Source organism: Mytilus californianus, unplaced genomic scaffold, assembly GCF_021869535.1.
Source record: "Mytilus californianus isolate M0D057914Y unplaced genomic scaffold, xbMytCali1.0.p SCAF_3, whole genome shotgun sequence".
NCBI lineage: Eukaryota > Metazoa > Mollusca > Bivalvia > Mytilida > Mytilidae > Mytilus > Mytilus californianus.
This window is the reverse complement of record NW_026262679.1, coordinates 32,827,913-32,849,256: the sequence shown is the minus strand read 5'-3', so window position 1 is coordinate 32,849,256 and position 21,344 is coordinate 32,827,913. Positions and strand designations below refer to the sequence as shown.

At 31.2% G+C, this 21,344-nt stretch overlaps 1 protein-coding gene across 2 annotated transcripts in view; it reads right to left on the bottom strand.

Moving 5' to 3' along the window:
* LOC127734383 (neuroendocrine convertase 1-like) overlaps positions 1-21,344 on the bottom strand; it is a 34,579-nt gene that overhangs the window by 1,400 nt on the left and 11,835 nt on the right. The window contains exons 3-15 of one of the 2 annotated variants that reach the window (XM_052244220.1): positions 20,915-21,043; positions 17,505-17,613; positions 16,334-16,371; positions 15,127-15,203; positions 13,858-13,946; positions 10,575-10,747; positions 8,154-8,366; positions 7,594-7,694; positions 6,270-6,509; positions 5,807-5,964; positions 5,411-5,544; positions 2,891-3,031; positions 875-892 (exon numbers count right to left, since the gene is read on the bottom strand). In XM_052244220.1, coding sequence (XP_052100180.1) covers positions 875-892; positions 2,891-3,031; positions 5,411-5,544; positions 5,807-5,964; positions 6,270-6,509; positions 7,594-7,694; positions 8,154-8,366; positions 10,575-10,747; positions 13,858-13,946; positions 15,127-15,203; positions 16,334-16,371; positions 17,505-17,613; positions 20,915-21,043 — 1,620 coding nt within the window. The remainder of the gene's footprint in view (positions 1-874; positions 893-2,890; positions 3,032-5,410; positions 5,545-5,806; positions 5,965-6,269; positions 6,510-7,593; positions 7,695-8,153; positions 8,367-10,574; positions 10,748-13,857; positions 13,947-15,126; positions 15,204-16,333; positions 16,372-17,504; positions 17,614-20,914; positions 21,044-21,344) is intronic. The other variant, XM_052244221.1, reaches the window with a different exon arrangement.

The window sequence follows — 21,344 nt, the reverse complement described above, 5'->3', positions numbered from 1 at the left end:
TATTTCATGTTATGAACATGCGCTTTAATAAAAAAAAAAATCGCATGAAATAGTATTCTTAACGGCCTCACTCCGTATGGAGTTCATGTCATACGCTCAGTTTCTTTTATTTTGGTTTGTATATTGAAAATGTATTTACTAGTTCTGCACATCGGCAAACGTCTGTTATACATGAAAGATTTGATATCTTATGACTGGTAACATATTGATTACCCAAATTTTACACAATTTAAATAGTTTTTTCATATTAACCGAAAAACAGATTCTCCGTATATTATTTCATGATTGAAATTGTACCTGAATCTGAAGTAAATATTTGACTCAAATTAACACTTAATAAAGTTCCTGCATCCCAGGAGCTTTTATATTTTGATCTGTTTTACCTTCATTAGGAACGCTCAAACTCAAACATTTGAAACTCAGTTCTTTCAGAATTTAAAGCTCGAAATAATAAAACATCGAAAGTGATATCAGTTCATATCTCTGACTGCTACCAGCCATAAAATATCAAATCTGTTATGTCTGATTTTGTCTTAACCCACAGTTCAATTCAAAACATTCTAAACAAACAACCGAAAATTCATGAAATATAAATAAAAATTAAAGGGTTTTTATTTTCTACTCTAATTCTTCAAAATTAAATTTAGTAAAGAGTAATATTGAAATGAAATAACTTTGAGATTAACTACAGTATATAATCATTAGCGTTAATGTCAATCCTTTGTTTTTGCTATGATGTCTGAACTATTAAATAAAAAGTTTCAATTTGAAGAAATATCTAACAATTATAATAAAAACATATGTCATTCCAATCATTTTACATGCAATAGAATCAAAGCTTAAAAGAAAACCTCTAGGAGCTTGGCGTTCTTACCATTTCTGGATGTAGCAACTAAAATAATATGATATCATAGAAACATGTCCCTACTCTCGCCATTTCGTTTTATCACTTGCTGATATAGTGTTCAAATCGGCTTCAAATATTGTCTGAGAAGCAAGCCTGTTACAAAACTTTCAACTTTAGTACAATCATATGAAAATGTGGTTTACATTTAATTGCTGTTCAGCAGAACTTTGGTGTACTAAACTCTACCGATGTAAATTAACAATTACTAATTGAGAATTGCAAACAAACAAATTTCGACTTTTTTAGCTTTAATATGTTATAGTATTTTCTCAGATGAGAAATAGCATACCGGTATCTATATTCATATTTTTTTCTTTACTGTTCATTGTTAAGTTTGCAATACAGTCGTCAAGTAAAAGTGATAAAAACGATTCGTAATTAACTAGTCTCTTTAATAAATACTGCTTGATAATATTTAGATATCTTAACCCTTTTTCGAATCATTTTCTTTACAAAAGATCACAAATATATATGGTTACATTTACTAATTTATTAAGTAGACTATTGAATAACGCAAAACAAATTTAATATGAATAAAAGGATATGTGGAGTATACGCCAATCAGACAGCAGCTTTACGACATAAAAAAACCAAAATATATCTTAAAGTCAACATATGATCTACAAGCGTTTGAACATTATTTCAAGCTTTAAATATAAGTTTAGATATGTAACAAAAAATTAACAGAGACAATCAAAGATCTATGTGAGGATTGTCTCATGAAAACTCTAATGAATGGGTTTTGGAAAGGACAATAATCACTGTAATTGTTGGATGTAGCAAGAATGAACTGAGTTGAATAAATTTCATTAACATATTTTTTCAATCTTGATTATTATAGAGAATATGTTTTGTAAATACGTATTTTTGTTATTTGGAGAAATTGGTTTTGGCTGCTGGATCCCAATTATTGCCACATTAACATATTAGGTCTGTTGGGGTTGCTCACCCAATTTTGTCAATATAACGGTAGTACGAACAATTGTCATACAAGTGGGAGGTTTATCTAGCTGTAAAATCCAGGTCTTTCTTCGGAAAATGCCCGTACCAAGTCAGGAACATGGCAGTTACTTTTCACAATTCTGTTGATTGATAGCGTTTGATATTGTCAGTTTTTATGGACTTCCCCTATTTGAATTTGTCTTGGAGTTCAGTGATCAGTTTCACATGAAATATTACGACTAAAGTTGATCGTATGTATATTGAATTATTCATGACTTACAATCAACTTTATACGTAAGCTTTTTTGTGAAACTGATTTTTTGATAGCCAATTTTTGATAGTTTCTCTTTAATTTATTTCAGTTTTATAGATATCTTCACTTGATCTCCTTAACGACAAAATGGAACGTTAACAAACTTATGAATTTTATATAGTTTATGTATTATTATGTAAGTTTTTGTATGAAAAAAAACCAATTGTAACAACTACACTAGATATAGTTACCCACTGGTCTATCTAAATTTCATTTAATAGCAAAGTTTCAGACTGATACGATTACGTTATAGTGATGTGTACCGAGAAGAGAAATTAATAACTGATAGCAGATACACACTTATTTTAACAGTAACGTAAATTATCAAAGATTTTAAAAGAGTTTTTATCATCAGGAAACAGTTAACACCGTTTTTAATTCAAAAGTTTGTCAACATATTTAAATAAGTCGAGTTAACTATTTAAAGAGCACTATAAAAAAAACATTTACTGCTGCAGAAATAAAACGATAGTTGAAAGATTTTTTTTGTGTAATCGAGGAAATCAAATCATATTGTGGAAATAGTGGTGTTTAGTAGCAGCTGTTAGCTCTGTCGTTGTTAAAATGACATATCCCTTGACCATTTCTTCAGTAGAAGTAGTAACATGAACATATTTCAATTTGTAATCTAGTTTTGAATTTCTCGGTGTCTAGTATTTTAGTCTAGTATTTACGTCAAAAAATAACAACAGTTTTGGTTTTAAGAATGGTGTTTCAAATAATATTACCTCTCGTTCATCAATGACTTTATTGTAGTTGTTGTCATAAATACGTGCACCTCCTGCTCTGTGCACATGGTCGGGTAATTCTTTGGTACCATGTAAAACTAATTTAACTGCTTTTATTATTCCTCTGTTTTTACCTCCTTTCTAAAACGAAGAACAAAATATATAGCTGTTTAAATATAAATAGTGTTATATCTTTGTCTATGCCCACAGAAAAGGTTAACAAATGAAACCGACATATCTGTACTTAGTGTCCTTTTTGTTGTTAGGGATCAGGGATGGATAAATACCCTGCCACGTCCGGTCTGTGTTTTTTTTCTGTTTTGTATCGATCTGATGAGTTAAGCCTTTTTCAACAGATTTTTATAGATTGTTCTTATGTTGTGCTGTTACACCACTATCCCAGGTAAGGGGAGGGTTGAGCACTCACAAACATGTTTAACCCCGCCATATTCTTTATGTGCCTGTCCCAAGTCAGGAGCCTGTAGTTGGTTCATGTCTGTCATATTTGTTTTTCGCAAATTGTTTTTTTTTGTTATGAATTAGGCCGTTAGTTTTCTCAGTTGAGTTGTTTCATATTTTCATGTCGGGGCCTTTTATAGCCGACTATACGGTATTGGTTTTTCTCATTGTTGAAGGCCGTATGGTTGCCTATATTTGCTTACTTCCACTTTATTTGAACTTTGGTGGATAGTTGTCTCATTGGCAATCATACCACGTATCCTTATTTCTATATTGTTAATTCAGCACCTTTAAAATACACCAATGGCTATATCATGTATGTGTCAAAGCTTCATATTTTGTATATAGATGCCTTATGTTATGAAGTTTCCGTCTGTCATATGTCCATCGTTCATGATTTCATTTTCATGATTCAGTGACTACTTGAAAAAAAAAGTTAAGATTTGTTTGTAATGTTAATATCTCTCTTATTACGAGTAATAGGATAACTATATTTAGTATATGCGTACCTTACAAGGTCCTCGTGCCTGTCAGACAGTTTTCATCTGATCTCGACCTCATTTCATGGATCAGTGATCAAGGTTAATTTTTGGTGGTCAAGTCCATATATCAGATACTGCATTTGGTGTATGGAATGATTGTAAGGTGTACATTTCAAACTAGCAGGTGTCATCTGACCTTGACCTCATTTTCATGGATCAGTGGTTACAGTTAAGTTTTTGTGTATATGTCTGTCTGGCAGGTATCATTTGACCTTGACCTCATTTGCATGGTTCATTTGTCAATGTTAAGTTTTCATGGTAAAGATTGTTTCTTAGATAATATAAGCAATAGGTCAACTATATTTAATGCATAGATTGCTTGTAAGGTGTACATGTCTGTCTGGCATGTTTTATCTGACCTTGACCTCATTTTCATAGTTCATAGGTCAATGTTAAGGTTTTCCTGGTTTAGTTTGTTTCTTAGAAACTATAAGCAATAGGTCAACTATATTTGGTGTATTTAATGATTGTAAAGTGTACATGTATTTCCAGTTTGGTTAATCTGACCTTGACCTCATTTTTTGGGATCATGTTATGTTTATGTGATACTTGTAGTAAAGCTTCATATTTAGGACTATCAACATAAAATCAATGGTCAGTAAAACAGGCGAGATTTCAGCATGTGCACTCTTGTTTTTCTGAATCATAAGGGTTTGAAAATCTCTAAACTCTTATGTTTAAAAGAAATTTTCTATGTACAGGAACCACAAGTCCTTAAAAAATCGCTCAACGGAAGAAACTCAAACTCGATCTGTAACTTCTTATTAATGGCTTATATACCAAAACTCTAAATCAGTTGGTTCAGGCATAACAGGAAAAGCGCAGATAACTAATATTTTAAAGCAAATTAGTATGCCAAAGAACTAAAACTCCTTCAAAAATCCTCTCAATAGAAACACATTACAGAATAAAGTACAGAAAACTGATATTGTAAAGCAATTCTATAAATATAAGGACCACTTCACCTGTAAAAATCCCTCATCTGAAAATGAAATGCCAACTCGAACTGTAACGTTTTATGTGTAGGACTATACCAAATATCTAATCAATAGATTCAGGAATTACAGAAAAAAACAGGGGGAAAATGCGGAAACTGATATTTTCAAGTAATTTTCTTTGTCCAAGGGTCATAACTTCTACAAAAATTCGCTCATCTAGAGCAGTTACATTGCAATTTACTTAACTTAAGTCCTTCTATTTTAATTTTACATGTACAATACATGGTTGTCTGTCTAGCATGTCTAAACAGGTCTCAAAGTAGAAACATTTTATTCGTCGGGTTTGTGGTAGCCACAATTATCATTTTTTAAGAATTGCTAACAAACTTTGAAAATTATTGATCATTATCATTATGGATGATGCAGAATACATGGCTTGTTATGTCAAACTACATACAATAGTTTCAGAAACCGTAAACAAAGGAAGGTCAAAGATGCATGGACGTTTTTTTGTTTGTTTGTCTATGTGTATTTCAACAATAAATTAAAAACATAGCAATCCAAAAGTATATTGTACATACTCCATCTCTGATTTTTAATTTCCACACACCATCCGGTCTTTCTCCCCAAGAATGTACTGACATAAAGTTCCAATTTTTGAAACCTTTTACTGATGAATCCAATGGTCTCTCAGACAAAAGCATTGTTTCAGTATCTAAAAAAAGGTAATACAAAAATGTAATAAGCAAACATGATATTTCATCAGCTGGCCAACATAAAATGTAACACACGCTGTTTGTGTTAAATTTGTATATTTTTTTTATAGAAAATGGGATTATTTTAATTGTGCCAATGTCTGTAACTCATTTTTCATGGATTTAAGTTTAATCTATCGTCATTTCCTTTACCAATCAATGTTTGCTAATGATGTCATTAGATTTAACTTTAATCCAGAGCTTTATCAAACTAAGACTTACTCATTGCAGATGTTATATTAATTGACAGATCTCCTCTCTTTGAATATTCCATGGTTAAAGTTAACTGTACATGTTCTAAATACCGGATTTCATTTTCTTGTCCTTTACAACCATCAGTTTTTAGTGAAATTTCTATTTCCTGTTTACTATGGAAATCCCTGAAAAGTAAAAAATACACTTTTTATAGATAAAATGAAATATATTTTAGACAATACATTTTCAACAGCAAAAACAAAAAAAAATGATGAAAAACAGCACACACACACAAATACGCGCAAGCAGGGAATATGCAAAATTTTGTTTTACAAATTTTAAATATATAACAGAGGTTGGATTAAAGTACCTGAAGTTGGCAAAATTGTTCTCCTTTATCTTTCAAAATAACCAATTTAAAGGCAAACGATATACAAAAATACTGGATTGAAGAATAATAAAAAAAGAAGTGAAAAGACCTTAAACTTACTGAGGTAGATTAGATAAATCATCGGATGTTACGTAACATATGTATTTTTCTGGCACATGCTTCCATTCTTTAGGATCTGCTGCGTTTATCATCCTAGCGGCATTTAACAAACCAAATCCAAACGCGCTGTTAACCCAAAATCCAGCACCATTATGTTTCCAACCACCATTGTTTTTCAACGCGGAATATTCTGATGTCCATGCAACCAAATGTTGAACATCTCTCCATGTCAAGTTGTGGCTAAATTTTGAATAAATTCGATTATTATTATTAGGTAAATAAGTAAGTAAGAAATCCTGTTTTATGTTCAGAAAATGATAGGAGATCAGGAATCATAAAAAGTAAAATAACAAAATACCGAACTTCAAGGAAAATTCAAATCGGAAAGCCCTTTATCAAATGTATGACTTAAAATTGATACGAAAAATAATTTAAAATTAAAATCTAATTTAATTTTTCAACATAATGAGCTTGCCAATAAAATGTAATATTGTAGATTATGTAATATATATTAATCAGGATGTTATATTCAAAATCGATTCCGACAATTTGACCATTAAATACAGGCAACAGTAGTATACCGCTGTTCCAAAGTCATAAATCAATTAAGGGAAAACAAAACCGGTTTACAAACGAAACACACCAACTATAAGAGGAAAACAACGGAACAACAGAAACACCGAAGTGCAACAAAAACAAACATTAGATTGACAAATTCTCCACTAATAAAAGAACATGTTGAAATACACTAATCCACGTTATCAAAAAGTGACTTTTCATAGTATTCAATTTCAATTTTCATATAATATTTGTAGATATGGGCTTTCTGTCTTTTTCATATAATGATAAACATTAAACATGGTACATTACCATTTCGAATATGTCAGTTATGAATTGATTACTTATGATGTCACCAAAACATGGTTGTGGGTGTGTATGTTAGAAAAGTGGGGTATCTTTTTTGGAGGTAGAGATGGCTGGGGTGAGTATATTAAATTTGTATTCCAATGCGGAAAAATAATTAACCTGACTATAGAAATAAATAATGAAACTGCCCTGATGTCAAATAAACATAGTAGTTATAATCGATGGTTTACTCTCTTACTTTTGATATAACAGGTATAGGGAATAAGTCTTAATATGCTTTTTATCATTTCAAAAATCAATGCAACAGTCCAGCCAATTTCTTAATTAAAAGATGAAAAAACTATCAGAGAACCCATAATTGTCACTAATTATAACTAACACACGAATAAATGTATATCTCATTTGACTATAAAAACGAAATTCTATTGTGTGTTTTAAAACCATAAATATTTCATACTTAGTTTCTAAAAGAAGAGCAAATATTCCAGCAGCTAGAGGGGCAGCCGCTGATGTTCCTGTATGAGATGTAGTACATGTACCTCTTAAATCTGTTGAGGCCTGTAACAAATAAATCCTTCAATATCTGATGCATATCATTATATTTCTGTATAAAAAAACATCAAGATTCTTTACTGCATTTATTGTATTGGTATGATTTCTATGTTAATCTTTATAACTTCAAAAGCTAATTAGGTAAAATGTTCCTGCCAGAAGTTTAATACATCTCACTTTGCCTATCTTATGAAATATTCTTAAAATGGGGTAACAGTTTTGGATTTTATTCTGGATTAAGAGCAGAATATGTTGTCCCTCTTTTCTAAAACAAGTAACAGATTTATTTAATTGTAATTTAAGAACTACAAATACAAACATAATAGTCTATGAAGTTAAATTTTGCTTTATAAACAAGTATGAACAGAATATCAGTATAATTGTATATCAAACATAAGCAAAATTGCCATCATAAAAATAACCAAATTAATGCATAGTACATAAAGTCATTAACAGTTTGCTTACAATTCTTTGATCACTATAGGCACCACTGGAGTAAGTTGTAGCCATGGTTGAGGCACATTTTTCAGCATACCATGGGGTTTGTTGAGCTTGAGAGGCACTGCTTATTGATAGGGTATAGATACTACCGGTATAACCATCACAGTCACAGTTGTCGCCAAGACGACCGCCATTTCCGGACGCCCATACATATATTACACCCTTACCACCTCTACCCTGCATAGAAATTGACGAAATATGAAAGAGTAAAAAATGAATAATATACAAATACTGCTGTGGTTCGGCTTTACAATTCATATGAATTTGTTGTGTATTATATAAATATTTTCATATAAGGACCTACTTACCCTTTCGGAGCACCTGAGATCACCCCCAGTTTTTTGTGGGGTTCGTGTTGCTCAGTCTGTAGTTTTCTATGTTGTGTTTTGTGTACTCTCTTTTGTTTGTCTTTTTTGTTTTAGCCATGGCGTTGTCAGTTTATTTTCGTCATCTGAGTTTAAATGTCCCTTAGGTATCCTTTGTCTCTCTTTTCATAGAAATATATTATGTTTTCCCGTTATGGTATCAAACAGTATTGGCTGTCATGCTTTTGATGAGTTTTACCTAGTCCATTGCATTTTTAGATTCATTTGTATTATGAAATAATGAATTGGAGGGAGGGTGTCATTCATTATTATCTTTATCACAGACGCCAAAAAATAGTTTAACATTTGGTGCTCTTCGTTTTAAGAAGAATGGGATTTCTTAAATTTTCAATCCTTTCAAATTTTAATTATTTATGTTTTTGAGACAAATATATTGATACGATAAAGATATTGGAATAGAATAAACTGAAAAAATCATAAGGTATACTTTTGCAGATAAACAGGATTAACATTTACTACATAAGTTCAGAGCAAAATGGGGGAAAGACGTTGATATATGAATAATATAAGGGTATCCATCTAACAAAAAATGACAAACACAACAACTAAAACTGACGAAAGTTCAATTTGCTTCCAGATGAAAGAACAAATGTTATATAGATATACAACAACTGCAAAGGCACTGGCAAGTACGCGGAAGATACCATTAGAAATTGTATTGGTCCAGTGGTAATATATCAAACATACACATTGTGTTTACCTATAAAGCGATTACGTGGAAAACTTACCAGGAAAATGCAAAAAGGGGTGAATAGAGGTAATAATCCGAGAAGTTGTGAATAATAATTATATGGGATAAACTTGTCTTATAATTGTGCATCAATATTTCATTCAAGGCAGTTGTCCCTTTTAAATTATGTTCTATGATGATTTCAACAGTGTAAAAGACAACAACAATAAAACAAAATTGGACAGATGCACACGACACGACAATTTCAAGAAATACTGAAAAAACTTATGTCAAAGGAACAGCATTTTTTTTTATGGTTACTCAACTGACAGTCCCTTAACTTTTTTAAGAAAGAACTAACATCACACAACCAGACAAAGGCGGTTTGAGTGTCATCCAATGTGGTTCTATTCCTTTATCAGCGTTCAGATATTCTTGAGAATAAAAATTTTGTGTACCAAATTGAAAACAACTGATGGGGCCTTTCCGCCAAAAACTATCATTCGTTCCCGACATTTAGATAATAAACATGTAACATCTCAAGTACGTCAGAATACTAGAAAATACAAATTAAGGATGAATTGAGGCGACAGTAGTTTACAGATGTTCAAATGTTTTATGAAACGGGCAATTGAAGAAAAACGCGCGTGATGTAATATGATTTCCCAGCTCATATCAGAAAAAAATTATTCTAAACTCTGATCTGAACTAGAAATAAATATCAACTATAATAATGTTTCATTTTAATGATTCGATGCGCTATTCTGGATTGACCTTCATTAGAAAGTCTAATTGTGGAATCTGGATTCAAATATTCTATAAATTCCGTAATGGTGTTAATCACATATAATGTCAGGATTAAAGTTCCCGTCAAATCATTTGTACGATGTTTTTCAAAAATAAATATCGTAATAACGTCGGTTATGCCATGTTTTTTTTATGTAACAATACTAATCCGGTGGAAACTAGCCTATGGTATAAGCATGAATGACATCTGGGAATATTAAAAAACAATCATAAATTAACTCTCAAAGGTTACTGTTGTTTCATACAACTACTTGGACGAAATATAATATAAGACATACTTTATTCTAATATAGAAATGTTAATAATGTATCACTAAAATGATATTAACAGTTTTTACAATTGGAAATAAACTCATTATAGATACCAGGATTAAAATTGTATACGCCAATATATCTTGAATACGTTTGTTTGAAAATAAAATTAATTTGCAGAGGAGCTGATATGTATACGGAATGTTTCCTAGTTTCAATGAGTTTCGATATTTCCTACTCCTGTAACTTAATGGGCATTCGGCATACTCACCTCTTTAATTCCCAATTCGAACGCTTTCTGGGCAAGTTTTCCAGGACCTTCTACTGTTTGTCCATCGTCGTTTGGTCCCCAGCTAGCGCTATAAATATCTACATATTTGTGGTTGAAAGCAATGGCTTCGGCCTCAACACTGTCGGTTACTCTGCCATCTAACATTCTTACTCCTAAATATACATAATATACAATATATGGCTATGCTCTTAATAATACCGTTTAAATATCACAATATAAAAATAAGGATATGTGGTATGATTGCCAATGAGACAACTATCCACCAAAGTTCAAATAAAGTGGATGTAAGCAATTATAGGCAACCGTACGGCCTTCAATAATGAGAAAAACCCATACCGTATAGTCGGCTATAAAAGGCCCCGACATGAAAATTATGAAACAATTCAATTGAAAAAAACTAACGGCCTTATTTATAACAAAACAATGAACGAAAAACAAATATGACAGACGTGAACCAAAGACAACCACTGAACTACAGGTTCCTGACTAAGGACAGGACATACAGGATGTGGCGGGGTTAAACAAGTACACAATATTGCCTAAAAGGTCAACATTCAACCTTTCCGGGACACAGAACAAAATAAAGGTATCACATAGATTTCCGTGCTCCACTCGCACGTTTCTGTTAAAACGTTTAGAAGGTACCCTCAAGACCAACAGTATGAAATCATTAGAAAGCATTAACCAAAAATGGCCTAAACTAATCAGCCAAATTTGTGTTATTTAAACTTTGCTTAAGAAAATTGCAACTTTAATTTCAGTACAATTACATTTATGTACCTGATGCAGGTATATCCAGAAAAACTGTTCGGACGCACGAAATTCCAACTCCCTCCGGAAAAGTATACCTTACATGAATCTGGCTATTCTGTTCAGGTCCTTTTTGCTCATAAAGCTCATAACGTTTCTAAGTACCGTAAAATCTCATCGAAGATACCAGGCTTATGAAAAGTGATTGGAAGTTTTCACCAATCAGTAGAAGTTATTTTTTGGTGTGTAAAATTTTGCCACTTTGGATTAATCACGTAATTTACTTTTGTCATAATGAAATTTATTGTTTAATTAGTTTAATAAAGTATTTAAAATGATTATTGTTTTGACACTTGAAGTGGGCCTATACAAATGCATCAGAGACAAACACCATTATGACAATAATTTGAAAGAATTAATCTAAAATATTCATATGAATTCCAAGAATTTGACATTAGAACTGATGGTAGATAATTGAAGTTACATTTTGCTATTTAAGTGTATATTGTTTTGAAATGTAACAAAATACAAAAGCACAAGAGACAAACATCATCGTGATGATAATATGAAAGAATTTATCTGAAAAGTGTTTAAGTTGCAACAATCAAAGATGTACCAGGCTTATAATTGTGTACGCCAGATGTGCGTTTTTTCTACTAGAAGACACATCATTGACGCTCGAATCAAAAAAAGTTAAAAGACCAAATAAAGAACGAAGTTGAAGCTAAATTGACATTAGAAATGAGGGTAGACATATTGAAGTAACATTTTATTACATAAATGGTTGTTAAAGTAATCTGTTTGTTCTAGAAATAAAGTAAAAATCATAATTAAACTGCTGCAAAAGTGTTGATCATACTTGTTAAATCATTAGTGCAAGTGTCTAAATCTGTTAAATTAAATTATATATATGGAATGATACATTGTTTAATATTCATGATTACTCATTATGTTCTACGCACCATTATAGTTAAACTTGCACTGATCATTTTGATGAATACTTTATTTCTTGGGGTGTTTAATTTTTGCAGTTTCTGTTTAGGCGCCAAATAAACCAAAATAGAACTATAGCCAAAATATTCAAATTTACGGTACTTATACATTTATACATTCTTGGCTTTCAAAAATTTAAGTTTTGGGCGTTAAGGGCGCACAAAATTTTAAAAAGTGTTATTTAATTTAAGGAAAAAAAATATCATTTTAATCATGCAAGTGTAGAAACACAGGCCATTGGAAAATATCATAATTTGCAAGTAGCGGCAACTATTCTATAGTAGTAATTTAAATGTATGAAACCCCTTTTAGTACAGACGACAATGACCTTCATTCAAAGGAATTATCAAGACCAACAGTATGAATGCCAAATTCGTAAAACATACAACAGCATTGCACACAAAGGATGAAAACATGTTTGGTAATGTTCATAAAAAGGTACTATATTATTGAAACCCTTTATCTTCTGTGTGTGTGCTATTTTTCGTAAGGCTTATTTTCTGTTGGATACGGTTAACCCATTCATTGATATTTTGGAATAATTCCAGAATATTAAACATTTTAATTTTACTATATATGAAACCAAATTTCAGAATAAACAATCAAGGAATAATACTGAACACTGTCATCTGTATGAAAACATATCTTAAAAGACTTTAAAATAAATGGATTTACATTTTTAATCTTCAGTTTTTAGTCTGAAATTCCTACGGTATACCTCATCTCCCGCCTGGACTGAATCGAATGAGGATTTGATCGCCTTTAGATATTCATTTTTGTTCGCCATGGCAAAAACGATAAACGACCTAAAACAAACAATAGTCTACAAAACACAACACAGAAAACTAAAGACTGAACAAACGAAAACCATCAAAATACCGGGGTGATATCAGATGTTCCGGAAGCGTAAACAGATCCTGTTTTACATTAGGCCCCCGTCGTGTTGCTCATGTAAGTACAAATTCGGGAATAAGTCTAATTCAGTGATTTCACATTCGAGGAACAAGATTGTGGCAAGGACAATCGGAAAATATCCGTCGTCTTCTGTGAAACAGATATTCTATGCCGGTCAATTAAGTGATAAAAGAAAAGAAGCAGTTTATAGTCGATTATATTAATGTTTGTGAAGATGGTTTTCATCATATGCTATTACAAAAACAGTATTAACAAAAATCTAACTCTACGGTAAATTAAAAAAAGGGAGAAGTCCATAAAACTTGACAGAATCAAACATTAGACTATATCAACCAATGGAATATATGAAAAACAACTGTCATATTCCTGGCGTCATGAAGGCATGCACGAGACACGTACTGATTTACCCAAATACGTACTACAACAAAAAACAATTAAGGAAGTAAACTACATACTCTCTTTATAACAAAATAGGGCTCGAAAGTGTTGACGAATCGAATAACAACAATGCCAATAATCGTTTTTCAAATGTATCATGGACTATTGACTGACAACAAAAATATTATTTATTCTATAATCAACGAGAATTAATAAGATAGTTTACCTCCTATTTTAGCATTGTATGCTATTCCTACACCACACATTGAATTATTAGCTACCATAGCGATTTCACCCGCACAGCGAGTACCATGTCTGTAAAGATGATTGTAGTTATTTCAGATAAATATAATGCATAAGCCTATTTGTTTACTGTAGTATTCCATAAAATTGCTCCAAAATTACTTATACATGAAAACCCGCACAAAACTATGTACCAATCACCACCCAAACATATAAGGCACACTGTTTTGGTCAAAAGAATGTCAAAGTCTATTTTCATTTACTAAGCTTTTAAAATATATCATAGCTACTCGTATGTTTCTAAATGATAAACATTTCTCTTGAAAAAAAAATACACTTCAAGATTTAAAGACTTATGTATAGTTTTACAAGACACAGCACAATTTGAAACTAAAAATATCCAAATTGCTTGAAGAGACCAAGACAAATTTTGAAACAAATGTACACGAAGCTGTAGATTCAATAGAAACTTCTAAATTTGAGAGGTATAGGTTTAATATACTCTTTATTCATATCACCATCAGGGAACGCATTTTTAAAACTTAAAACTGCATTCTAATATTTTTTGTCAAAAAGAACCAAATCTGGCTAGTTCCATCTATGCCAAGGGGTAGACTATAATAAAATCGGCTATCCGTTATCATAACAACTATTAAAATAAATCTGGTAGATCGCATAACTCGTGACGGGGCTAGAAATGACAAGCGTCTCCTGCCATGAATGCATAACCGGATGTGTGAATCAAAACAGCAAAGGGTAGTACTAAATAACATTTTAATTATGTGATGTTTGAAAAAATGTTAAATTTTTGTTTTCCCTTGGTAAATTCTGTATCTGGAATTGCTGTTGTGTCTTTTCATTCTAGGTGTGTATTTCTAACAATTGTTCGATTTTTTCGCACGAATTTTTTTTTTATTAGAACAAATCAACTTTTGAAAATATCATTTTTAATGCACCAAGTTGTTGTCCATTTCAATGACACGTTCCCAATATGATTAGTGTTAAGATTCTCCTGATCCATACATGCACACTCCTATGCTTTACTAAAATGAAATAAATATTTGTTTCAAAATTTCACGAATTACTTTAACGGGTCATTTATAACAACCGATTTACGAACCATTATTAACTTAATTTTAATGATTTGAAAAATGTCATGTACATTAATAATAATCATTTTATTATGACATAAACTGATCCTTTTGAAAAGTACAAACATGCAGAATGGTAGATTCGTAAATATAGAACATACTTGTTTTCATTGGTTGGATCATATCGAGGTTGTGGGTCATCGTCGTTGTCATTTAGATCAGTACTGGCCTTTGGGTCCTAGAAACATTAAAAAATATTCATCATGAAAGTAGATGGTAATCTTTTTCTAATACACTTTCGCAAACAACGATACATTTCTTCGAGAATTGCTTAGTCATGCTGCTGCCTTATTTATTCCTTTTATCATATATCAAATGTTTGAATATATCTTGTGAGGCCTTCTTTGATTTAAAGGGTTTTTAAATTCTTAATATGCGTAGGAACTATTTTTTTTTTCAATCTGTACTAGTTTCCAATATGTACTTTTTGGACCGGGCCCGATTTGGTGGTGTTACATCTTTTGCAAAGTCTATCCAAATTATTTGTGAAAAGAATTCCGCTCAAGCTGGTGCTAGGGGCCGTCTTAAACTTGCAGTGAGGTGAGAGTTTTTTGCTCCGTGTTGAAGACCGCACTGTGACTTTGAGATGAAGAACCACATTAAAAGCGCTGCTCCTTTGTTTTTTGCGTGTGTGTGTGTTTTTTTTTTTTTTTTTTTTTTATTTTTAGCTGTGCATGTACTGATTTTGTGTCATGGATGGATACCCCATATCATTTTCTATGACAGAAATAGTATGCAACAATCTTATTTTGTACACACATTTCCTTCATTCGACATTTGAAGACAGATCAAATGAATTATCGACCCTTTACACAACTATAAATCAATCTTAATATATTGACAGATAGAATAATTAGTCCAGCTTTGCTTCATAAAATAAAATGACAAGCGTAGATACAAATAGCAACTGTCTCTAAGGACTGCATAAGTTTTTTGTAAACACCACTCTAATTGAAACAAAACGATTTTTAAAACTTAAATTATCCAGGTACTTAATTTTTATTGATATAACATTTGTTACATTTGGTGAACTTATTTTTCGGCAGACTGTCGACATTCTTATGGGAACCATATGTGCTCCTCTTCTCATCGACTTGCTCTTTTATTCCAGTGTACAGACTTTATGCAGCACTTACATGTTGAGTATATATACATGAAGAAATATTATACAATATGCACAATTTTATCATTCAACCTTTTTTTCAACATGATATTAGGTTATGCTAAACTGAAAACTAGAGATATAATGAACAGTTTATCACAAAATGCACACAAGTAGATAACTGATAACAAAATACGAATTCTTACATAGTTAGCTTCGATATCTGTGTGGTTCTTCTCTAAACCTGTAAACAAAGTGTTAGAATGATGCGTCAGTGCCATCGTTTCTGATTTTAATTTTACTTACTTCAAAAATTACTCATTCAAATGTTTTGTTTTCACTATATATTTTCACAAGTAAATGGTAGATTGGTAAGATACTAGAATTTTTGATAAACTACTCGTCATAGTCATTTTAACTTATGTTTGATAACTCAGACACTTTTATTAAGCGTAATCTATATATATGATGATGGAATAAGCAATAGTGAATTAAAAAGTCATCCATATTTTAAAAAAATGTCAGTACTGTCGGGGATAAACATTTTAACAGAAACGGTAATGATTTTGTTATGCAGATGTATGATACTCTTTTTTGTGATAGATACATATTTCTGAAATAATCATCATCAACTCAGTTGAAATAAAAAGCCAAACATTTAAAATGTTTATAAGTGGAAATAACCTCGTTTTGAACATTTAAATAATTTAAGAATTAGAATTGATCGTTCATCTCCAAAAATATCAATCTCATGGCAAACATGATCTTCAATAATTAACAAAACTCATTTCAGATTAAATCCAATTGTTCTCTGCTTAAGTTTATTTATAATTCAACTTTACAAAAAAAAGCATAACAAAATTACCGGACTCCAATGCCAATTCAAAAATGGGGAAGTCCAAAAAAAACTGACAAAATCAAACGTTGGACTTTATAAACCAACGGAACGAACTGAAACCAACTGTCATATTCCTCACTTGGTACAGGCGTTTCCCGAAGAAAATGGTGACAAACCGGATATCTGTATCATACTTATTGTTTTACTACAACTGGGTCGATGTAGCTGCTTGTGGATTATTATTGGCTGGTAGACAGGTGCTACGGTGGTCTATGTTGTAAATTTCTAGTTCCTATCTAATGTAAATATGTACTAAAATTGAGGTTGAAACTTCCTTAAGCAAAGTTAAAAACGGTTTTGGCTGTTCTGTTTAAGCCCTTTCTATTGGTATGCTCTAAAACATTTTATATTTTGAATTTCCACATTTTGAGTCTCCGTCGTACATTAAGACTATTCTAGAAAATTGTGTTGTGCATACGGAAATGATGTCGTATGTTTTATAGACCATCAGTACAAGAAATATCTTTTGATAAACATACCATCATCTAGAACTGTAACCACCACACCCTTTCCTGTAATGCCTTTATTCCATACTGGTATGACGTGCAAGTCTAGTTTTGGCAAGCTTACTTTTGTTCTCGTGTCTGTCTGCAATGGCAAACTATTTTTACAGCATTTAACTATTCAAGGATTAAGATTAAAAAAAATCATTCCTTTATTTTGTACATAGCTAATACGACCTGTAGCTCAATTAAACATTTTTATTTCTTTTGTAATTCAAGTCAAAGTTAAAGGCAATAAAAAGAGGCAAAATATTTTTGATATAAAGACGACGCATTACATTACAGGTCTTCATATGATTAACCTTGTAAAATTGTCATTATATTAGTTTTTTAGTAGTCAGTTCTCACACTATCGGAAATTGATTTTAATCGGACGAACGATCAAATATTCAACGCTATCGTGGACAGTTATTATTTAAACCATGTATTCTGACACATGTATCGATAGTCAACCTTTTAACACCTCAAAGAAAGTTGAATTTCAGGCAAAGTTGACCATAGATGGATTTGGCTATTTTTCTATGTCCCATTAGGTCATATAGCTCTTGAAGTGTTAAGGCATTTCAACATCCTTGACTTTTAAATGTTTGGGTTTGAGTGCTTCTGACTAAGGTAAATCCATAAAAAAGCGCATCGGACGTAACAAATCGTTAAAGTGTTATTTTCATTCCAAAGTTAACAATTAACAATCTCTACAAAATGTTCAAAAGATAAACCTATCGGCTATGTAAAGTGTATTACATACGCTGGGGATTATTTAAATCTGTATCTCCAAAATAGTTTCCATCTCCTTGTAAAATTGAATTCTCTATGTGATATATACAAAGCATAAATATGTTAGTAATGCCTGCATCTCAATTTACCTTTTTCGAAATCATTAATCAGACAAACTAGATTTTCTGACGACAAGTTTCACATAAGTTTTGCAAAAGAAATCATTTATATGTTGACCAACTATGTTGCAAGTGAACAGTCCCGTTTAAATTGATACGGGAACTTTCTCAAAATTTCTAGTTGATAAAATAAAAATCGCTCAAGCGGAACTGATATAAATCTCAGGTAAATTTACCTGAATCAAGTTGTTTTGCTTGAATAGTTTTGATTTCAATAGGTATCAATGTTTTTTGTGTTAATATAAATATGATTCACCACACTACAAACCAGTAAAAGTCTGAAATGGCCTATATCTGTACTCGACTGTACTGATTTTGACTCGACCAGTCTGAATTGGTCTGAACTTTACTTAATATTACTCGACCCAGTCTTAACCATACTCGACTGTACTGATTTGTACTTAACCCTTATCTTTGCTATTGAAAATAGTCTAAACTATTACTCGACTAGTCTGAAACAGTCTTAACCCATTCTCGACCTGTACTCGACTAATACTTGACCAGCTCTCGACCTATTTTTTCAGTCTGAACCATACTCGACCAAAGGTCTGAACAAGACTCGACCAATCTGAACAATACTCGACCAAATAACCTCTACTTTATATAATTTTAACTGTTAAAATAACTTTCTTTTTAACTGACAAGCCACTATAAAATAAAAATATACATATAAAAACTGATTTTTACATCCTTATATGATTCTCAGATTTATCACATCAAGATAGTTAAATTATCTAATTTTAAATTCTGAGTCTTGTTTAATAGAAAAATAACTTTGTTTACCTGAAAACCACACCTATACTGAGGGTAATAAAACCTTATTAATGTGCTTTTTGTTTGGCATATGTGTTTTTTAAACAAAACTTGATTTTCCTAAATTTCTAAATAAAAACTACATAGGTTTCATGTTTACATACAACAGTTATATAACTATCTTTTTAATGAGGTAACAACAGCCAACAAAATCACTGACATTGTTTAACCTTAAAATATCAGAAATATATCTATTCTTAATATAATTTGGGATATATATATTTTAAAAAGGGATAAAAAATTAAAGAAATTAATAAAATGTTTCTTCTGATTAGGGGTAAACTTTAAAGTAATACATCCTGCTTGGGGCACACTGATTAAAAAGATAACACCTGGTCAGAGAGTAATAAATTTTTAATTACATTCATTGAAAATTACAACATCCTGTAAAACTTAAATCACAAGGCCTTTTGAATTCACTAGATAAGTAATACACGAGTTTAAGAAATATAGGGTTTTCTTTTTACCTGTAAAACACAATTGTACTAAGGTAATTAAACCTTATTAAAGTGTTTCTTGTGTGCCAAGTCTTTAATTTTGACAAAACATATTTAAATTTAATTTAAATAAATTTCTACTGCAACTTTAGAATACATTTCCTTTTTTAAAAGGTTATCAAGGATTGCTATGAAAGTTTTATTATTATTATTATTATTATATTAAACTCTTGGTTTTACAAAACAAAGGTGTCAATGTGAACATTTATTAAGTTGCTTTATATACTATTTTATATATATTTTGATAAAAAAAAAATTGAATAACATTTAAGATATTTGAATAATGGTTGAAAGTTCTGGTATTTTTTATGTACATAAAGCAATGTGAACATGATATCATGTATATAAAAATTCATTTGATGAAAACTTAATTTATTACATGATAATTTTTTAATCCAACCAGAAACTACTTTCTTTGATCATCTTGTTTAATTTTTTTTAAATGTGATATACATTGTATATATATATATATGTATGTATAACCTAATAGTTCCTAAATTGATGAAATACAATAGATAGATACAAAAAACAGGTCTAGGTTGGTTTAGACTTGGTCGAGTATGGTTCAGACTAGGTCGAGTATGGTTCAGACTAGGTCGAGCATGGTTCAGACTTGGTCGAGAATGGTTAAGACTATGTCAAGTATGGTTCAGACTCATATAAAATGGTTTAGTACTGATCGAGTAAACGTCGAGTACAAGTTCAGACTTTTAAGTATGCTTCAGACTACAGTCGAGTATTATCAAGTAAATTTCAGACCAATTCAGACTGGTCGAGTAAAAATCAGTACAGTCGAGTACAGATATAGGTCATTTCAGACTTTTACTGGTTTGTAGTGCCACATAAAAGAAATTAGATAAATAGATGAAATGCTTTTGCTGTAAATTCCTCTCTAACCGAGCAAACTTCTTTGTTCAAGCTGCCTTTAGTTATGATAGAATTTGACCATCTATTTTAATATCTTTAACATTTGGAAACTGAATTAGAAGTCATTTAATTGGTTATTATATAAATGACAATGGAAAATGATGTATAGAAATAATAAAATATTTAACAATGATTTTATTTTGAAATTCTTGCTGGAAGTGTAGGAGTAGGGAAAGGTGCGACGTAAATCAACCATTCTGTGATGTCTGACACTTTATGTATTTACAAAAAAAATACATCTACATAACAAACTCACCAGATACCATTCTTTGTCCCATAAAGGGTCGTTAAATTTTACTTCGTGGTAGGACCGTTCAAATGTTTCACGGTCTATTAAATCTCTTTTTGATCTTGTCTTGTGTTCCTGTTGTTCTACCCAGTTAACCTTTAACAAAAAGAAAACTGAAAGTTTTTTCTTCTTCTTTCTTTTTTAATGTATAAGTGATCCTAACGTGTAATACAGGCCCCGCAAGCAAATCAATCATACAGGATAACTTACGATTAAAAAGTATTTTTACGGATTTATATCCCGTCTTTTACAATAGGATTTTGTATTATACTGTCAATTATCGCCATCGCAATTTACAAATGATTTTATTCTAATGGACATCACGTCTTAGGACATTAAAGCATATTAAAGATTCAGATTTTGATTGCTCTTTCGGCTAAGCGCAACGGAAGTCTGG